Source organism: Zootoca vivipara, chromosome Z, assembly GCF_963506605.1.
Source record: "Zootoca vivipara chromosome Z, rZooViv1.1, whole genome shotgun sequence".
Lineage (NCBI taxonomy): Eukaryota > Metazoa > Chordata > Lepidosauria > Squamata > Lacertidae > Zootoca > Zootoca vivipara.
This window is the reverse complement of record NC_083294.1, coordinates 21864502-21886615: the sequence shown is the minus strand read 5'-3', so window position 1 is coordinate 21886615 and position 22114 is coordinate 21864502. Positions and strand designations below refer to the sequence as shown.

At 42.4% G+C, this 22114-nt stretch overlaps 1 protein-coding gene across 3 annotated transcripts in view; it reads left to right on the top strand.

Annotated features, from left to right (window-relative positions):
* LOC118084151 (vascular endothelial growth factor receptor kdr-like) overlaps nucleotides 1-22114 on the top strand; it is a 200096-nt gene that overhangs the window by 97646 nt on the left and 80336 nt on the right. For all 3 annotated transcript variants that reach the window (XM_035113499.2, XM_035113500.2, XM_060270643.1), the window contains exons 10-11: nucleotides 9149-9299; nucleotides 17635-17755. In XM_035113499.2, coding sequence (XP_034969390.1) covers nucleotides 9149-9299; nucleotides 17635-17755 — 272 coding nt within the window. The remainder of the gene's footprint in view (nucleotides 1-9148; nucleotides 9300-17634; nucleotides 17756-22114) is intronic.

The window sequence follows — 22114 nt, the reverse complement described above, 5'->3', positions numbered from 1 at the left end:
TACGATTTCATGCCCAAGTGCTCTCTGTTGTTCTTTTGTCATGCATCAGCATGGTAGCATGAATTAAACTGGGATCATTATTGCAATTATTGTAAATATGTTGCTTATCACAACCGTTCCAGCTCAAAGAATGCTGATAATTCATATACTGAAAAAGTATTTCTCCATGTAGAGGGCAGGAGAGAAATAAACAACAGGTGCTTCATAAGTTTTAGCAACAGATTGCTCCTCCAAAAAAGATGATCTGACAAGGAATCTCTGGTGTTGATTTATGTTCCCTGTGATGTGTATTACAGTAATCATAATCGTAATAGCAATAACAAGAATGACTATTCTTGTTATGAATGCGGATGCATTCCCCCCCCCAACAGTTTTGTTACGGATAAACCAGGGGTCCCCAGACTTCCCCGCCTTTGGGCCGGAGGGTGGGGGAGTGCGTGCGCAGTGGGCCAGAGGGTGGGGGAGTGCGCGCCAGTGCGCATGCGCAAACCCATTTACTGGCATGGTGGCGCGCTTCCAGGCCGGAAAAATCGCCGAAAATTGTTTGTGCGCATGCGTATGGGTCTCCCCCAACCCAGAAGTGCACCGGAAATGACCTCTTCTGAGTTGGGAGAGGCCCATATGCATGCGCAGAAACGATTTTCGGCGATTTTTTCCAGATCTGGAAGCGCGCCGTCGCGCAGTGCGCCGCAAGAGCGGGCAGCGGGGGTCGTTGCGGGCCGGATTGGGAGGCCAATTGGGCCGCATCTGGCCCGCGGGCCGTAGTCTGGGGACCCCTGGGATAAACTAACTGTGATGTAAACACATATGTGGCTATTGCAACACGAGGCTCACAGAATCTTCCTGCCCTGTATAATGTTTGCTAGAACTGACTAATTTCCTGACATCATGATGTCCCAAATTCCTGAAACTCCTCTCTACTTTACATTGACTGCTACAAGATATAGTGACATCCTCCAGTTGTAGAAGTAGGTCAAAGAAGGAGCTGAAAGAGGAGTAACAATATTCCTTGCCCACCTTTCACCACAAGGTCCCAGGGCATGTTACAGCAATTAATACTGATAAAGATAACAACAACTCCACGCCAATAATTTTACAGGCATAATTTAAAACATACAGAAAGTTTATACCACAATAGAACAGACTAAAAACAAATTAAAACTCATACAAACTTGGAAACTTATGGGCAGTCTTGTTTCAATAAGAGTTTCTTCAGGTGCTGAAAAGAACGTATTGCACAATTTACCATCTAATAAAGGGGTTTCTTGAATGATCCTGGACAACATGAGGTACTTAATCACATAGCCTATTATTAAACTACAGTATTCAGTTCAGTCCCACAGCATATAGTGCTGGTCATCAACTTGGATTACTTTAGAAGAAGAGTAGACAAATTCATGGAAGAGAGGGTTATTGAGGACTACTTTTACTATAATGGATATGTTCTATTCAGTGCTGTTTTTCTAGAAAAAGAGGTGCTGGAACTCACTTGTTCTCTTATACAGTAACGGCAAATATCTAGATGTTGCCACATCTCTCAGACTTACGATTGTTAGTTCCTAGCTTGTCAGTAGTAATAAACAACCATTGGCCCTACAGAGACTCTGATTTTGCATTTTATATTTTGTATATTGTTTGATCCACTGTAATAAGCACCTGATGGATGACTATAATAATGGAGGGGGGTTGTTTGCATATATGAGGAGAAACAGCCAAAGTTTCATGTGAACTTCTACAAAAATATAAAAGAAATTGCAAGTTTATATGGAAATGAGGCAAACAGGACTTGCGGTTGGAATGTGAGAAACAGAGTAAACCAGAATTGATGGATTCACTGAACCGTAAATGTAAGAATTGTTGCAAAGTCCATTCCTCCTTAAACTTCCTGTATAAAGATACATGTAGTGGCCCTATGCTTGGGCCACCCATGTTTCCAACCCACTCTACAGACAGATGGAATTTAATCTGGCATGAGGAATATAACCCTCTTGCTTGCTTTGCATGTAGGTCTCTTTGAGTCTCCTGGAGGCCGCTGGACCCCCTTTTTTATATATATAAACCCATTCTTCCTTTATATGTTTGCACATCAAGAGCTGTCCAAGAAGTTGGTGGGTTGCTGTGTTTTTGTTTTGTTGGATTAAATTCTTGTTGAGAGCCAAAGTTTCAGGCAGCAAATGTCATGAAATATTACAGAGGAGGGGAGAGAGTGAACAAAAGGGAATCTTAACAAACAGCTGGCAACTATACATCCTGGTGAGCCAAGAATGGAAAGGGGGAAAAAACATGGGAGAAAATGGTTACTCCAGACTTGAGTACAAAGCAAAGGTGGGTGGGGGGAGGATAAAAAACCTCTGGTCTGGTAAGGGTATTTTTAATTCTCACCCTAGAACAAATAAACAGAATATTCTGGGTCTTCTCCAAGGCTTTGTGGAACGGCAGCGTTTCAGTTGAAGCTAGCTGTATATTATTCTCAGTTTGTAAAACAATTGGAAACTTTGTTGAACCATTTTACAAAATAGACCAAACAGACTGCAGCCATCTTACTGTCTTCTCTGTTCTGCAGCAGAGGACTTGTAAAAAAAAATTGGCAGATATTTGTGATACCTTCATTCATCAGTCAGAAAACATCATTTTGAAGAGTTGCAAAAAGCAACCTGATCAAACTTTTGGATTTGACTTCAAAATTTAAGTTTCAATTTTGTGGTGGGTGGGTGTTGAGATTTCAGCCACTGAATCCAAATTATAAAATCTGAATATTCAGCAGAATCTGATGTTTCTTAAAAAGTTGTTAATATGTTTATTTAGGAAACGTCTATAATGTTTTTCACTTTTACAACAAATTATCAAATTGGTTTACATCTATTGCATTATATTTATATGTAAACCTATTTGATAAAATGAAACCAGTGATTGAAACCATATAGTGCAATGCAATGCACCTGCTATTTAAAATTGGAAGAAAGCTCCAATTAGTTAGTATTGCTGCATCTGATGAAGCAGACCATGCAAGTTTTTTCAATAGCGGGTGTAGGTTTTTTTTAAAAGATGCTTCTGTGTGCAATGACTGGCAGCAGCTCTCCAAGGGTTTCAGGCAAGGAATAAGAGAAGAGCCTGCTGGATCAGGCCAATGGCCCATCTCGTCCAACCTCCTCTTTTCACAGTGGCCAACCAGAAGCCCATTCTGGGAAACCAGCAAGAAAGATCCAGGAGCAAGAGTACTCTCCACTCCTTCGGTTTCCAGCAAGTGGTATTCAAAAGCATTTATGCCTTTGACTGGAGGCAGAACATAGCCTCCATCATGGCTAGTAGCTATCTTCCATGAATTTATCCAATCCTCTTTTAAGGCCATAGAATTTTGTGGAGTAAAACCAATAAATTTGAAATGTATAAAATGAGGGAGGAAAAAAACACCCTCCCCCTTGATTCTTCTCTAAAGTGGAGCACTGGGGAAATTCTTTTGTTATTCAGGGCAGCTTTTACACCTCTCATCAAAGCACACCTGAAGCCCTTTAACACTTTATCCCAAAGACAAGGGTAACACTTGACATTGCATGTTTAGTATGTTTGAAGAGTGTGAATTTGCAGTTGGCAAACTCCAAAGGTTTAATCTATCCTTTGTTGTGGCAGGAGGGTGGCTTGGGAGGGAGGAATGTGCCAGGAGAGGCAGCTGTTGTATTTTGGAAGGGTGGTAACACCCACACATATTCCTCTGCCTTTAACAGAAACTTAACATGCAGACATTAGCTAGTAATGCTTTTCACAGCTTGGAGAAAAAGATGGTCACTGGCTGTTTCCTGTTGCTTGCAGTGCTGTTAGAGCAAGGGCGGAGATCCTCCAGATGTTGCTGGACTACAGCTCCCATCATCCATGACTATTGGTCATGCTGAGTCCAACAACAGCTGGAGAGCCAAGGGTTCCACTATTGCATTAGAGGCACAGCAACTGTGGTTTTTCTCTTGTTTTTTAAAATTGGGCACTGCCATTCAGCTGAGCTTCTAGAATAGTTTACAAAACCAAGACAAAATACAAAAAAGGTCATTGAAATGCTGGAATAGGGAGGGCTGTAACTTAGCAGCAGGTCCCTGGAAAGACTCCAGTCTGGTACCTTGAAGAGCTGTTGCCAGTCAGATTGGACAGCCCACCTAGTAATGAGCTAAGTGGACCAACAGTGTAAAGCAGCATCCTTTGTTCCTGTTTAAATAACAGGCGAAGCTAAAATACCCTTGCCTAGTGCCAGAAATATAACTGTGTTGGTGCCAGGTGTCGATCACCCCTTACACATTGCCCCCTTCTGAAAAAAGAGGAACTGCATCATTGTGTTCAGAAACACACTTCTGGTTAATCACTTGGCAAGTCTATTACCCTGTTGCGTCACTGGAGTTCTTTGTCTGGCTAGAGTTGTATCGCTAGCAGGGTCCCATGCAAGAGACACCTGCAGACTCAGTAAGCCTGAGCTGACGCTATTCTGTCATTTGGCAGATGGAGCTAGGAAATGTGGGAGTGGAGGAAGAAGTTGTTGGACGTCTTTGATGATGGAAGAATTTTCCATATCCCCCGATACTCCTCCTCCTTTCCTTCAACTCCCTTCATGCTCTGCCCACTGCTCAGCAGCCTTGTTATTCTTTCACACAGCATGAAAATATGCACAGAGGGCCTGTCTACACATGCATGACTGTCAGCTCAACTTTTCATCACTTCTTTATTTAGCATCTGGTGATTTGCACACAAACATGCAAACTGACTCCATTTTATGTGAGTTGAGGCCCATTTGCGGTTTTTGACCTGTGATTGTCAGTTCACACATGTAATCTTGCCCACCTCCCAGAGCTGCTGTCATCAGGCAGCGGGCTTGCACCTGTAAACCACCATCAGATTTTTGATAGCATGGCACGCATCTTAACTGGAAATTAATTACAGCAATAAACCCTTTGCTACAAAAGTGCCCAACAGTCACACCCACTTGCTGAAAAAGAGATGAAACAGTTTTCTAGTTTAGTCAAAGTTATCAACAGACTATTGTCAAAACAGTTTTGGCATTTGCTATCCTAGCTTGGATTTGGGGGTCATGGGCTGAAATGAACGTTGCCAGAAAACTGGTTGCACCTCTGTATGCTTAGTGCTTCATTCCTCCAATGTGCTAAATCCATACATTTGCTATTTGTGGCAATGTGTTACTTCTGTGCCTGAAAATGTTGGTACACCCGTTCACCTTGCATTAGCTTTTTGCAAGTGTATCACTTAGTAAGCTCTGAATTCACACCAGATGGATGTGGTAGGTTGTGTCTCTCCCCCCCCCCACTCTTTTAAAGAAATACTGTATTCTTTTTGTAAAAGCAGCTTCATTTCACAGTCCTTGTCTTATTAAATTTGCGTTGGAGATGCATGATTTTTAAAGTGCAACTCAATTTATTTTTAGATCTTGGAATTCGTTAAAAATGGGCTGCTGCTACACATCAGCCACAGCAAGAAGATACTAAAGAATCCAGTTTGTTTATACAGTATACATCAGGCACCCCCAAACTTCAGCCCTCCAGATGTTTTGGACTACAATTCCCATCATCCCTGACCACTGGTCCTCTTAGCTAGGGATCATGGGAGTTGTAGGCCAAAACATCTGGAGGGCCGCAGTTTGGGGATGCCTGGTATACATGGAGGAAGCTGCCTTATATTGAGTCAGACCATTGGTCTATCTAGCCAAACACCAGCTGGCAGCAACCCTCGCGTATTTCTTTTTTATATATATGTATATAATTTTTATTGGGTCTTTGATAATTTTATACATATGAAACATAACCATTTCAAACATTAAAAATATAAAGGTTCTTTTGAACCTTTGGACCTCCTTCCCTCCCTCCACAGGTTCCTTGATTAAGTTTAAATTTCTTTTACCATTATCCATCTATTATATTACCATCATTACCATAAATAATTCCACATTGCAAGTGTCATTACATCCCTGCCAAAGATTTTAACTGTTTACAATGGTCTTTTAAATAAATTACAAATTTACTCCAGTCTTTATAAAATACTTGATCTTCCTGGTTTCGGATCTTCCCCGTCAGTTTCGCCATTTCCTCATACTCCATCAGTTTCATCTGCCAATGTTGGTATTTCTCCTTCCACCCATCTCTGGGCTAGTAGCATTCTAGCCCTTATGTATTTCAGGCAGGGGTCTTCCCAACCCTGCCTGGAGACACCAGGGACAACTCAGCATCAACAATACCAAGCTAGATGGACCCATTGTCTGACCAGGTATAAGGCAGCTTTCTGTTTTCCTGCGTTCCACCCCTCAAAATTCCAAATAAATTCTAAAACTGAGCTGAGAAAGAGGCAGAAAAATGGAAGTATCTTTCTCAGAAATGGAGTGTGTGTGTCATATTTCAGCAAAGCACTAATTTCATTCAGTAGCTTAAAAAATGTTGCTGCCATGGTAACCTCTTATCAGTTTATGATTGACTGACTCCTAATACAGTAATTACATCCCTCTAGCCTACAACAAAACAGAATTACATATGCCTCCCACGAAGGACTTCCTTAAGTCCCTCATTCTCATACTATTATTTATCTCTGCCTCATAAATAATGTGGTTACAGGTAGGTAGCCGTGTTGGTCTGGATCGAAGTAAAATAAAAAAATTCCTTCAGTAGCACCTTAAAGACCAACTAAGTTTTTATTTTGGTATGAGCTTTCGTGTGCATGCACACTTCTTCAGATACAGTGAAATGGAAGTTTCCAGGCACTTATGTAGAGAAGGGGTGGGGAGGGGTGGGGATGGGGAGGGGGGATCACTCAGAAGCATAGCTGCCAAGTTTTCCCTTTTCTCGCGAGGAAGCCTATTCAGCATAATGTGCCCCTCATAATTGTTATATGCATGTGCACAACCCACCATTCTTGCTGTTTCATAAAGAATTAAAATGTTTTCAATAGTCATTTTAAAGTCAACAATTACTCATTTGTTCCCCCAGAAATTATTGTTTTATTTAATGAATCATTTGGCTTCACTAATCAGTAATTGGAGTAATATGTAATAACAAAACGCATATAAAAATTATTCTGGAGTTATAAAGGGGTTTCTGGATCATGCTATTCATTATATTAATTAACCCCAAAGGGGGGGGGGGTTACTTACTAAAAACAGATAATTGAATTGTTGTTCTATTGATTCCGAGAGAATGACAGAAAACAGGAATATCATGTTCATTTGCTTTGATTTTGCCAAATCCCTAATCACAAGTTTAAAAGGTTACCCCCTGAAATATAAATAAATTATTTTAATATATTTCTTTTTAATTCTGAAATACAAACAAATGCAGCTGAGGCAACAGCCTCACTTTGCCTCATGGGCAGATAGGCGCTGCATTCACCCCACAGGTTGGAAGTTCTGCACCCCAGTTCTAACTGGAGATGCACACTATGTTGTTCACAGCTTTGGGGAGCTTGGGCTAAAAAGTGGCATGTAAATGAGCCATACCATACCATATAGAAAGGCCTTGGAGGTTTGCAGGTGGCTACCAAGGCAAAGAGGTTCCCCATTCTAGGTCTTAGAAACGAGGGCTCCTAGGCACAGATAGAGAGGATTGAAACCATAGGATCAAACTGATTATCTCTGTAATATGAGAGTAGAGCTCAGCATTGGAGGAAATTGTCAGGCAGAAGTGGGAAATGAATGTGAAAGGCAACAGCTTGTATTTACATATTAAGGGGCCTGCTTGACAAGATGAGAGAAAAAAACTGTTGAGCAAAGACAAGAAAACGAAAAAGTTTAATTTGTGGACCGTTCCACAGGTTGTCGAAAGGGGTGAAATTGCAGCAGCTGCCCCCAATTGGACAGAGGTGCTCTAAGTGCGGGTATAAAAGGGATACATCTGTTCGATTTCCTGTTATGAATCACAAATCAAGTGAGATACCTTGGGACAGGGGGGAAACATCCATGCACAATGAGAGGTGACATTTTTTTCACCTTGAACTCAGAACCATTTCTTTTTTCTGGGGTCAGAGAGCCTTCCTTCCAGCTTCTTTTGTTTTTATCTCTTTGTTTTATAAGAAGGAGAAAGAAAAAAAGAAGTAATATTTTTTATTTTGAGTTCTTTCTGAGAAAACTAAAATTAGAGGAGACTGAGTCTCCTGGTGTTTCTTGTGATGAGCACTCATAGGAACATGCTGTGCTTTGTTCATAGGTAGTTTATGGTGTCTGAGACTAATCCTGCCGTATGTGGTATATGTTGGTGGGAATTCAGTGGAGACAATGGAGGGGAGTGACATTGCATACAATTCTGCATTTGTGTGGAATGATGCAGGTCTCCTTTTAAAAAGTACATCACAGAAAGACAGGAAGCTGTCTATGACTGTACTACCCTGAACACCCTGAACACACCTAATCTCATCTGATCTCTGAAGCTAAACAGAGTCAGGCCTGGTTAGTACCTGGATGGGAGAAAGACAGGAAGCTGCCTCATACTACTGTATTGCTTTACATAATTCAGTATAACTAACACTGAGGGGGAGCAGCTTCCTAAGTATCCAGAGTTTCAGATGGGGAACAATCCCAGCCCTTCCTGAAGATGCCAGGGATTGAAACTGGGTCCTTCTGCATGCAAAGCAGATGTTCTACCACTGAGCGATGGCCTTCCCCCCCCAACACCCTGCCAGCTTCCTTATTTTCACCATCTACCTGATTCCATGTTTATACCAAGATAACAAAGCTAGGGAAAATGTGATCAATCACTGCATTGCCTCAGCTAAACTACTTGAAGGGGTCATAAAATATTTCTTTCTTGAGACTCAACATTTAAATAAATAAGTATTGTGATCTACTCCTGCTAACTAGACAATGGGCAGAGGAGTGGGATATAATTTTAGTGAATCAAATGTCCTAGAACCTCTGGTGTACAACATTCAGATTTGGGGGGGGGCATTGGTGGAGTATCATAAATCAAAGACAAATTTCAGCAAGACAAAAACATTCAGAGTGCCTGGGGCCTGGCCAGTGATGTGTGTCATGGGCTTCACAGGCCAGTTTGTAGTTCCTGGACGCTCTCTGTGGGAGAATGCATGATTCGTAAAGTTCTTTCCACCAATCTTTTTCTTCTGTTTAAGTGCAGCTTTCTTGAGAAAATGGTCCTTTGACAAATTTGCTTTTTCTTTGCAGAGAGACCCAGGATTTATGAAAAGGAGACAGATTTTTCTAAAATGGAGCTGGTCACAAAAGGAGGAGAGCAGAGCCTCCAGTGCACATCAAGTGGGAACCCTCTGCCCACCATACATTGGGAATGGGAGCCATGCAGTCATGAAGACAACCTGTAAGTTATCACTGTAATGTGCTGATCTGAATCAATAGCCATTTGCCCACAAGTCATTTCCCTTACTGTTAACATAGGGCTCTGCCAGAAGACTGTGATATATGAAACATTATTCACTGAAGTCCTGGCAAGAGAGCTAATGCTTGCTCTAATGCAACTAGAGGTTGCAGGACATCAATTTATGAAGGTGTTTCTTCAACTCTTAAGCTGTGGAAGAAAATTGGTAAAGACTGTGTGGGTCAAAAACATAAGAACACAAGAAATGCCCTGCTCAGGCATCCATCTAGTCTGGCAACTGGCTTCCCCCACCAATCAGCCAGATATGACTGGCAAGCCAACAGGACCCTAGACCACTGCACAAGCACCCTTACAGGTGGACAGGTCTGTCCATTTTCTTTCCTAGTCAGTTTCACATGTGGTGGCCCATAGGTTTGTTTTAATCTGCTTTCTGGAAAACAGATTAAAATACACAGTTAACTTTAACACATTTCCACCTAGCATAATAAGAACATCAGAAGTGCCCTGCGGAATCGGGCCAAAGGCTATCTGGCCCAGCATTCTATTCTCACAGCCAACTTGATGCCTGTTGGAAGCCTGCTAGCAACATCAGCTCTGGTATTCAGAGACATACTGCCTCCTAAAATAGGCAGTTTTGTATGCATTTCCTTCTGAAGTATGCATCTTTTTGGCATACATTTTTTGAGCCCAGGACTGTGTTGCAACATTCTGAATAGTTTGCAATACAACTGAGAGCTGTATTGTGATCTGTGCATTAGTCCCTGGAATACAAGTCAAGTCAGTTCACGTAACAAAATTCCCCTTCACCTCTAGCAATACTTCCCTATGGTTTGCATGCAGCATCTGAAATGTGGTATATTGCTTCTGGGCATGGAAGTTCCATTTATTATCATGTCTAGTAGACACTCTCTTTCATGGATTTGTCTGAAATACTATCATTATTACTCACGTCATCATCATCATCTTGAGATAGTTAACTTTTACCAATGAGAAGTTAAGGATGGGATAGAAAAGGAAGCGGCACCTCCAGCTCTGCCTGCATTTGATAATCACAGTCAATAGTGTTTCCACCTACACACATTTTTTTTGCAGCTTGGTGTCACATAAGAAAACCCCAGCTCTGAGCATCATCTGAGAAACCAAAATTGACAGATTTGCCCATTCATATTGGGAAGCTATAAGCCAAGGTGTTTTTTTGCACAGGATCTATTTCCATCCATCCCAAAATTTAAATGAGCCCTCTTCCCAGCATGCTCTTCCAGTTCCAGGATCCTCTACTTCAGGCACCCCCAAACTTTGGCCCTCCAGATGTTTTGGGCTACAATTCCCATCATCCCTGCCCACTGGTCCTGTTAGCTAGGGATCATGGGAGTTGTAGGCCAAAACATCTGGAGGGCCACAGTTTGGGGATGCCTGCTACTTCCTTCCACTTGGAGGGAGGGATTGAGTGGCTGACTGCACCCAAGATAAAGAACCCTGCATTGAAGATAAGTCACCTATTAAGGACAGGCTTCACCTCCTTCCCCGGGAATCTTCCTTGACTTAAGTTCCACTCCTTGAACCTCAGGGTTTTTGCAAACCTTTACCCTCTGACAGAACTGAAGATCAGTGAACATAAAAATATGAAGTTTATCTCCATTTTGTAGCTTTGAAATAAGCTCCCCAGTTGCCAAATTAACTCCAAAGGGATAAGACTCCCCCCCCAAAAAATAAACAGCTAAAAAAAAAAAACCCAACACACCCCACTGTGAAGTTTTGAAGTTTTCAGAGATTCCAACTGCAACAGCTGTTCAGAAGCAAATAAATAGGCCCCTGCAGAATGTCTGTTGTAGGGTCTTCAGGTCAGAACAGAAACCAAGCTGGTTTTGTAGATTCTGACAGTCCAAGATGAGATGTTAAGGGGGAAAGAACAAATGGGCAAAACAACAGAAGTCCAATTATATTTTGATAGATTTCATTAGGCAGGTGAGGAGATATTTTATCCCCCTACAGAGCCACATGTATGGGTTAACAGACAGACAAAAGAATCAACTTACTGTTTGAGTTTAAAAATGTGGGGCTGAGCAGAGTTTAAATTCCATCTTAAGCAGGTTAAGTGAAAGCAAAAGAATTAGGTTTATCAAGGAAACAGGCTGCAGACTGAAAAGTAAGTTTAAAACATATATTTTACTCACAGTCAAGCATTTGTCCTTAGCAGCAACAGCATTAAAAGTAAATGCAGGTTAAATACTTGTGTTTACAGCAAAAACAGCTTCTGCTTCTGCAGCATTTAGAGGCACATCCTTCTTCATGGCTGGTTGAAGAGAAAGTGAGAGAGAGAAGGCACCGGAAATACCGTATTTGCTTGAGTCTAATGCGCCATCAAATCTAATACACACCTCAATTTCCAGAACCTTGAAACCAAAAAAAGTATTTGCTGGTGAATGTAAATGTGCCAGCAATTCTAATGTGCACCTTAATTTTTGCAACATAATTTGGCCAAAAATGGTGAGCATTAGATTCAAGTAAATATGGTATTTCTTTTGCTTCTTCCCTCCCAGGAGTGGAGGGGAACTGACATCACACTGAGTCTTCTCTACCAGTTGCTTTTCTGTTGTCTGAGTCTCCCTATTGGCAGTACAGCTCTATGGTCTTAATCTAGGCATCCCCAAACTGCGGCCCTCCAGATGTTTTGGCCTACAACTCCCATGATCCCTAGCTAAGAGGACCAGTGGTCAGGGATGATGGGAATTGTAGTCCAAAACATCTGGAGGGCCGAAGTTTGGGGATGCCTGGTCTTAATCCTTTCACATGCCAACTAGCAAGAAAATGCATTTTTAGATTTGACTGCATATCTCCCACAGCACAATGTTCTACATGTCTATTAGTGACAGAACTGAGGCAATGCAATTGTCTTAAAAAGAAACAATGTTTCTTCCTATGAGTCTTCATCAGAGGTGGTTTTATGGTGGTGCAACCGGTGCAGCCACATTGGCGCCACACTGTCAGGGGCGCCAAAGCAATGCTGTAAAATGAAGCAGGAGAGGCAGGGGCACTGAATTTTTGCATTTTACAGGGCAGTGTGTGAAATGTAAGAGCCCAAGGTCTGCCACTGGTCTTAATGCTGCTTCAGCTAGCTAGAGAGAACACTGTTCAGCACTTAACCCCTTGGTTAGTCCCCATTCTTCCTCACTCTCAACGTCCACCAACTCAGATGGCTTTAAAAGAGGATTAGATGAATTCATGAGTTGCTACTGGCCACTGTGACAATGTTCTGCTTCTGCTGATGGAGGCTGAAATGCTTTTCAAAACCAGTCGCTGGGAACTGCAGGAGGGTAGGGTGCTGATGCACTCGAGCCCTGCTTTGAGGCTTCCCAGAGATCCCTGGATGCTGGTCTAGGAGGGGGAATTGTTTCAGCCCGAGAGCCGCATTCTCCCATGAACAAAGAAAAATCATAATTGATGCAGGGAAAGGTCAAGGAAATGGAATAAACTGCCATATGAATGCACCCCAAGTCCCTGGAGGGTACCATACACAGCTCAGAATTGTGAGCTGGTCTGGTCTTGGTGGGTTGCAGCTGTGCAGGCCTGGCACACCAGATCCCCATGCCTCTTCTGCGTGGATGTGAAGAGCAGCTTCTTATCCTTGGCTTCACTCACTGTTCAAAACATATTGCCTGGCAGGCATACGATACAGGAACCCCCTAACTGTCTTATTTCTCTGTGTGGGGTTAGAGGAGGGACAAAGAATCCCAGGTCTACCAAACAGGAATGAAGTGAGTTAGGCATAAGGTGCTGCTCGGCGCAGTTTCTCTAAACAAACAGACAAGTTTCCTTTGTTCCTGTTGAAATGTTAGCAGAGCAACCCATAGAGAGATGCCTTGGTTCAGGCCTGAATAGAGAGTACTTCCCTTGGTGAGCACCAGCAGGGATGTCTGGGAGCCAAACCCAACATCTCCTCCTGCACTTTCACCCTTCTGTGCAGCAAGGAGGCTGGAGTCAGGTTTTCCACCCTTAAAAATAAAGGACAGATGAGGGAATATAAAGAGCCAAATGGGCCCCCTCTTGACTCTTTCTCTTTTCTGATGTTTTTGTTGGGATGGGGAGGCTTACTGTCATTTGAAGAACACCCGTGGAAAAAAATGTTTGAAGTTGAGATTGCAGCTTAATTTGTCCAAGGTCATGGCTGGTGATAGTTCATTGGAGGAGCAGCCAGGAGAACCTCCTGGTGTGTGTGTGTGTGTGTGTGTGTGTGTGTGTGTGTGTGAGAGAGAGAGAGAGAGAGAGAGAGAGAGAGAGAGAGAGAGAGAGAGAGAGAGAGAGAGAGCATCAGTAATACAACAGATTTATTGCAACCCATGACAGGATCTGATTTCCTTGCATTATTTCAATCTATGTTAGTAAGATGCCCCCTGGTTCAGGTAGGGATAAATAATAAAAAGAAAACAGAAATATGGAGAGTGGAGTGAAGTGTAAGGAAGTGTGACAAAATTCCGGTTTTTCCCATGATAGACTGATGCTATCAGTCTATTTCTGGTCAGTTTTCCATGTGTTCATATGCAAGTACATCCCATTGCATTTCAGAATCAATATGCATTTAAAAACAACAACTTGTGTGTATGTTTTCCTAAAATATGAATCTTTGTGTGTTTTTTGTAGGCATTTTTAATGTGAATTTTGGTATGCATTGAAAATGTCAAAAAATTACAGATGAAGAATTTTGCTTATGCAGTATAGAATGCTACCACATGTTTCAACTGACCCTGCTTACCAGAGGCATTGCCTGTTTTTGCCATAACTGGCAACTCAACCTAAGGTCACATTCACACCATATCTTTAAAGCTCTATAATACCACTTTATCTGGCTTCCTGTGAGCTGCAGTTGGTTAAAGGTGCTGAGAGTAGCTAGGAGATCCCCTATTTGCCCCGCAGAGCTATAATTCACAGAGTTTTCTGTGAAGGGGGGATTGATTGTTAAACCACTCTGGGACTTGTTGCTCCGGGACAGGAATCAGGGTCTCCTAACAACTCTCAGCACCTTTAACAAACTCAGCTCCCAGAATTCTTTGTGAGAAGGCATGAGAATTACAGTGGAATCTTAGTGCTTTGAACTTGTGGTGTGAGTGCTGCTTTTGCTTGGCATAAGCACTCCTTGCCACATGCCACTTGGGACCCCAGTGACAGGTTGGAACCCGATACGAATACACCTATTGAAATTAATGGATGCAATTTATTCATGCTCATTAATTTCATTAGGTCTCCTCTAAGTTAAGCTTCATTGACTACCACTCCAGGAGTACCCACAGACTACAAACCCATTCCCTCAGTGCAACCCCTCCCAGAAGAGATCATCCACATAATTACCCAATATTGGAAGCGCCCACCCAAAGCACCTCCAGTCGTTACCAGCATTTAACCTTAGATTATTGACTCCCTTTCAGCCTTACTGCTTCAAGGCACAAGTGCAACATCTGCACAGCATCTCTTCTGTTGTTATCAGTTAGGCTGACCAAGGCTGTTTCTGTGCTAAAACTGGACCTGAAACAAGATTGAAGTCTGTCTGGATAGAACAGAACAAGTTAGGCATTCTTCCCATTACACTGCATTAGCTAAAATGCCACATTACACATTTTGCATGCAAATTGCCTTACAAGTAGGGATTTAAGCATCTTTACAGTCCAGTCCTCTTTAGGCTTACTCCCATGTACCCTGTTCAATGGACAAACAGGATTGCAGAGTACTATAATCTTGAGTGTTCCTGCTGACCCCAGGAGTGTAAACTAAGCCAAATCATGAAAATGCCCAGCTTGTGGTTCTATCACTTTAAACACAATGGCAAAGTGTGTTTGTATCTCCACTTGACCTCCAAAGTAGCCTTATCTTTCCTTACAGAAGCTGGAGGGGAAGCCTCTTGTGAGAAAAAACACCCCTTCCCTCATTTCCTGTTGTTATTTCATTTCCCCTAACCCCCACTCCCCACTGCTCCCATTTTCCCCCCTAATGTCCTGATTTTGTGACATTGTTCAATCTACATGCAGAAGTTCTGTCTCCTTCGCACTCATTGAGTGATATTGTGTCTGAAGGAAACTGCAAAAGCCACCAGGAAATCACAGGGGCAGAGGAAGCTGCTTTATACTAAGGCAGCCCCTTGGCCCATCTAGTTCAGTACTGTATTGTCTGCACTGATTGGTAGCGGCTGTCAGGGGACGTTCCACCCTTCATGGAGATGCCAGGAATTGAACCTGGCACCTTCTGTTTGCAAAACAGATGCTCCAATTTTAAGTTATGGCATAATTTCCTTAAATGGAAAGACATTTGTAGTGTAGCAAAATAATAATAATAATAATAATAATAATAATAATAATAATAATAATATCACCTTATTTACCTGATATTGTTAAAATAATTAGCCGCCCCATTGTTTTTGTTCAAGAGCAGTTTTTAGTGCTGGTGAATGGGTATTCTATATTTATCTTTCTAATAATAATTGAATTTGTGTTTCATTTGTTTATTTTCAATGGCCTAGTCCCAAGGACTGTGTGAGCCTACCTCCTCTTTGCCACTGTCATCAATACTGATTTACCTTGCCACCTCTCAAGAGCCACAGCTCAGCAGTTAGAGCATTTGCTTTGCATACAAAATGTCCCAATGTTCAATCCCCGACATCTCCAGGTGGGATAAAGATAGACCCTTACCTGAAACCCTGGAGGGCTAGTGTCAGTCTAGGAAGTACTGATCTAGGTGGACCAATGACCTGGATTAGTATAAGGCATCTGCTTGTTTGATCCTCCCTCTTGGCCCAGTCTATAGAACCATCCAGAGTTGTGTAAGACAAACTGGAAGCTACTTGTTCATTCCCTTTCTCTTATCACTGCTCACGTCCTCAGAGAGGGTAGGTGATCATGCAGAGATAGCAAGGGTGAGCCAGTCCAAGAGGACTCTGGAAAGGCCCCTTCCTGAGATGTGGTCCTTGGCAGATGCCCAATGATGCCAAACCTGTTTGGTACACTGTTCTGGCAAGGGTGCAAACAGTATGTAAAAAATACATAAATACATAATACTAACTAGGGTGCCTATGTTCTTTCTCCACCATTGGAAGCAGGCACATTTCTGTATAGTGGCTGCTGGAAACTGCAAGTGGGAAGAGTATTATTGCACTCAATATCTACTTGTGGGCTTCTCATAAGCATATGATTGTCACTGTAATAACAGGGTGGTGGTCTAGATTTCCTCCAGCAACGCTTAATTTGACCATCAAATTTAGCAACAATTCCATTTGTTTCATAGAACAGTCTCCTTCCCTTCATCAAGCAGAAAACAATTATTTGTAACTCTGAATCTGATCTTTAATTCCTGATTTCCCATAAAGATTTTTTAAGGCTAAAAACACTCCCTTTTCAATACTGTCATTTTCCATGTGTATTTGCTGGAAATTAGCCAAACATTGGATTGAAAGAGACTTTGCCCTATGTGTTTCCCATCCAGCGACAGTACCAGCATCTTACACAGATTTTTCAGTCTTCGCCATTTCCAGAATTCCTTCACCATCCATAGATTATGTACAGCCAAGCATGGAAATCTCCTGATTGCAACTTTGGGATCAAGGCATGCCTGTTAACGTTGGCCTGAGCCTTTGTTCTTTCATTCAGAAACCTTCTGCAGCTTTAGTAAGCTGGCATTGGGCCCAGAACCTTCTGGAGTTTGGTAAATATATTGCAGCAGTGTGCAGAAAAGAAATGGTCTGCTGAGTTTGCTTGAAAGTGTAAAGAAAACATTTATTACTCATGGCAAAGAAAGCCGTTCCAGGGATGGGTTTTACATGTGGCCAAAATGGAATCACACGTGGGCTAACTAATACTGCAACTGGCTCGAGCTAATTCACTAGGAGAAGAAGTCTACTTTACCAACAATTGGTTACTAAAAGAGAAGGAACCAGTGCCTTTCTGTCTATCATTCCCCCCACTGGTTCAGGTAATTTATTGCAAGCATTGTTGTTTTACTTCCAACACTGAGCCTTTGGTCTGATCCAACAGGGTTCTTCTTATGTCCTTTATTCCAGGCTTTCCTAAATTGTGGCCCTCCAAATGTTAGGAAGTTCCACTTCCCACCACCCCTGAGAATTGCCTGTGCTGACTGGGACTGATGGGAGTTGGAGTCCAACAGCAGCTGGAGGACCACAGGTTCTTCACTCCTACTTTGAACCCTAAGTCCATTTTCTTGGATGCCATGCTAGAAAAATGGCCATGTCTTGAGTCAGGTGCACAGATTTATGTGATTTGCCATTTCAACTTATTCTTATTCTTTTTCCTTTTCCTTTTTTTTTTTAAAAAAAATTCAGATGCAAGCAACGAGGGAAAAGGATCAAGGTGGAAGAAACCATTGGCCGTGAAATCACCTACCCAGCAAATAAAATCAAATCCATTGAACCTAAGTACATAAGACATGGCAATAAATTAAAGGTACGGCTCAGGGAGTATTGATTTCCTGCAGTTTCAGTGGGTTCACTCAAAAGCCCCCTTTCTCTTTTTATTTGTTTTTTTAAGATTAATTTTTAAATATAAAAACCAACCTATGATCAGTTACAATTTCCCCCTGTTCACTCCCCATAACAACCGCAACTACATCCAGTTGTGTTAGTAATGATAAAATAAAACATTGCCTCCTTTCTCAAACATCTCAAGCACTGATTTCCTTTTAGCACTGAATTTTTGACATGCTTGGAATTCTTCCACCCTGGGATCATGTTCAAATCTTCTCTGTTTATCGACTCTGGTAATGATGTCACTTGTCCCCCTTCCCTGGTTTTCATTTTATTTTTAAAGCTCTCAGAAAATGCACGACTCACTCAGAAAGCTTTTTGGTCTTGAGCCTGAGAAAGTGCAAGAAGCGCTTCCAGCCATGAGAACTCTTGCAAAGGGCATCCTGCTAATGAGATCCCTTATCTCATCCAAATGCTCAGCTGTCTTTGTGGAGTCTTTTCTTTTTTGCTCTCCACCATTCCAGCCACACTTGCTATTCACTCCATGGTTCCGACCCCAAACAAAGCAGAAATATATAAAATTCCTACCTCACTTTCTCCTGTTTTGGAGAAATGCCCTTTTTCGGGGGAAAGTGTGGTTAGGACAATGCAGGCTAGTTTTCTGTAGTCTTCATCCATCCATCCATCCATCCATCCATCCATCCATCCATCCATCCATCTATGTATATTTCTATCTATAATCAGTGCTTTTTTCTAGGAAAAAATGGTGCCAGAGCTCACCATGAACACCTCCCTCATTCTTTTAGAATGGCAGTGGTGCCCACCTGAGAGGTGCTGGAACTGAATTCCAGCTGGAAAAAAGCCCTTTCTATAGCTATGTAGCTGCCTGCCTGCCTGCCTGCCTGCCTGCCTTATCACACCATTAATCCAGCTTGCTCAGTATCAGGGGGTGTTTTTCTTTTCTTTATTTTTGTACTGTATTATTATCTTGAAAATCAATAAAAATAATTTTTTTAAAAATCCAACTCAGTATTGTCTACACCAGCCTTCCTCAACCTAGTGTACTCCAGATGTTTTTTGAATTCCCATCAGTCTCTGCAGCCAGCATGGCCAGTGGTCAGGAATGATGAGAGCTGCAGTCCAACAACATCTGGAAGACAAGAGGTTGCAGAAGGCAGGTCTGTGGTGAATGGAAGCGGGTCTCTAGAGGGTTTAAGGATTAAAAGGTGTATCTGTGTGTGTTCAGGTTGGTAGAAACATCTGGCTCATGTGGTTAGGATGTAGCCTACTGTACAAAGATAAGAGTGACATCAGTTGTTGCAAACATTGCCTTTGGCCTTACCTATACGGCCTCTGAAAGGTACTCCAGAAAGAAATGTGGCCCTTGGGATGATAAATGTTCCCCACCCCTGCCCTAGACCATGATTAAAAACTATGTGTGTGCACATGTTTTTAATTTTCCTTTTGCTCCTAACCTTTGTGGTCACTGTGCCTAAGACTCATAAAGCTAAACTAGCTGAGGCTTGGATTTCAAGCGTTTTCCCTGTGAAGGCCCATTAGAGAAAACTCTCCTGCGCAAACATTTTAATGAAGTCCAAGGGTGTCTGCATTAAGCAAAACTTTCAGATAATGAATATAATTTTATAAACAACACACTGATGATAACCCTATTGCCTCCAGCCTCCCCCCCACCCTCTTTTTACCAGTGTCAATTACCTCCAGAAATAGAACATTCAGGAAACAGACAAATTCATTTCCCACCATATCCTAGCAAGTAATTTTATTGGTGCTTTGCAAGCTAGATAAAACAAAAATGCCAGAGACTCTGGTGGCCTGCCTTTAATTGACTGTGCTGTGATGCTGGCATGAGCTCAGATCTGATAATCTTTCCTATGTGCCTCGACTCTCTAGTACTGTATCAAAAGCCTTACATCACAGACCTCACTGGAGAGACAAATTTTCTCAGCCTCCAGTGAATCACTTGCTGCCTACTTCCATTTTGGACACTGAGGTGCCTATAAGGATGTAGAAATTTCAGAAACAAACAAACAAAAGTGGTTATTAAAAAAACACCAAACCAAAACGCACAGCTTGGACATGTTTACCCTGTTCGGGTGGTGGTGGTGGTGGTGATGATGATGATGATAAAGTAGGCAAGACACAGCATTCCCTGCCAGGTTCGTAACTCCTATTTGTTTATTAAAATTGTGTGTTTTAATAACACTTCACAGTGTGACTAACCATCACATAAAACAGCTGGCATTAAGTTTAAAGGGACCCCTGACCATTAGGTCCAGTCGTGACCGACTCTTGGGTTGCGGCGCTCATCTCACGTTATTGGCCGAGGGAGCCAGCGTACAGCTTCCAGGTCATGTGGCCAGCATGACAAAGCTGCTTCTGGTGAACCAGAGCAGCACACGGAAACGCCATTTACTTTCCCACTATTTATCTACTTGCACTTTGACGTGCTTTCGAACTGCTAGATGGGCAGGAGCTGGGACTGAGCAACGGGAGCTCACCCCGTTGCAGGGATTCGAACCACTGACCTTCTGATTGGCAAGCCCACCCTAGGCTCTGTGGTTTAACCCACAGCACCACCTAGGGGCTTTAAAAACAGCATTATAAACTTGACCCAGAAATGCATTGCAGGTGGCATATATAATACATGTGTAAATGAAGCAGACCATCATATTCCAAAGGTGGTGTTGGCGGCAGTAAAACTTCTTTCCAGTCCTGAAAGTTTCTAGGATGCTTCAGGCCCCCTTTATAATCTTTAGAGGACATGCCATCATCCTTAAGACTTGAGGCGAATTGTCTTCCGTGGCTTAATAGTGATTTCTTTTCTTGCAGTAATGTTAGCTTGTTGCCATGCACTTGGCAGATTTAGGGGGTTGCTGAACGACACTAGTGTAAACCTGCCAATTCTGTCTTCTCATAACCATCTCTGTCACAGCACTGTGACAGTATCCAACAGCTTGAACTAGTTCCCACCCACTTTCCCTGCACCTACTCACCCGCATTGCCTCACTGCAAGGGAGAAAATAGAGGTGGGGGTGGGGGTGAGACTGTGGAACTGAAAAGTGTGGAGTCACACAAGCCCTGTCTCTTTTTGCTGACTGCAGTTTCCTGTCTCTTAAGGCTTAATTGGAAGATCAATTTAAGAGCGTGCCCCTTCATCACTTTAGCCTTTGCAGAATAATCTTGCAAATAGTCCTGGAGACAAAGCTATTTCTTATTCTCACATGATGGATGGCATAGCCTTCCTTTGGGGCAAATAACCATGTCATGTATTGTGTTTTTCTTAGAGACTCAAGGGTGCACATTCTAGCATTTAAGAAGCAGCATACTTGATTCTGCAAAGAAGAGGTTACTACATGGTACTTGAATCTGTCCAGTCTCAAAGCAGAGGGCTGTTCTTATGTGAATGTATATCCCATGGATACTTCTATATTTGACAATTAGATAACTGAGGGCTTCTCCATGCTTGCCTTTACTCCACTCTTTATAAGCATGGTCTGTGATTTTAAGCTCAGTATCCAAGCTCCTCGCCTCCCTTTTTTTGGTTCTAGAGCTTTCCCCATGAAAACCTGCTCTTGAAAGCTCAGTTGGTGCCAACATCAGTCTGCAGAAAACCCGAATTGATGTTCGCTGGGTTTTTGCAGGAAAGCTCGGGGCGGGGAGGACGACGACCAGAAATACCATGTTCTTTCATGGGGTATTAAATCACAGGCCTCTGCCTAGAAAGCATATGGCAAAAGGAAAGTGTGGATAGACCCTGAGGCAGCTGGCTCCATTGAAACACATTGGGGACTAATCTACACTGGTCAGTGAAAACATAAAAGATGCATTATAAACATGAAACACTTGAGGGCACTGTAGAGCAGTGATATATTGTCGATGTAATTTTGCATTGAGAGCTATACTACTTTCTAAAAATGTTATCCCGATCAGTGTAGATCCAACTGGCTTTGATACAATCAGAAATTTCTCTTCGTCATGTTATGGTCCATTCATACACAGAATCATAGAACCAAAGAGTATGTATAGGCTCTGCTCACTTAGAGTAAGTATACGAAGCACTTGTTTATGCCCTACAAGTACTTTTGAGAAGAACAGCTACTTTACCTGAAATCCTCCAGGCATTGCAGAAGAGAATTCTGGAATCTAGAGTGGATTCTGGGATCCAGCTTGATAGACTGGCTGCTGAAAGTTTGCCATGCAGTATTTGTGTGTAGCCATAACTATGGATGACTAGCAGGCCAGAATCACCCAATGGGGAGGAGGAAAAGGTCAAAGCTCGGTGGCAGAACATCTGCTTTGCATGCATAAAGTCCCTGAT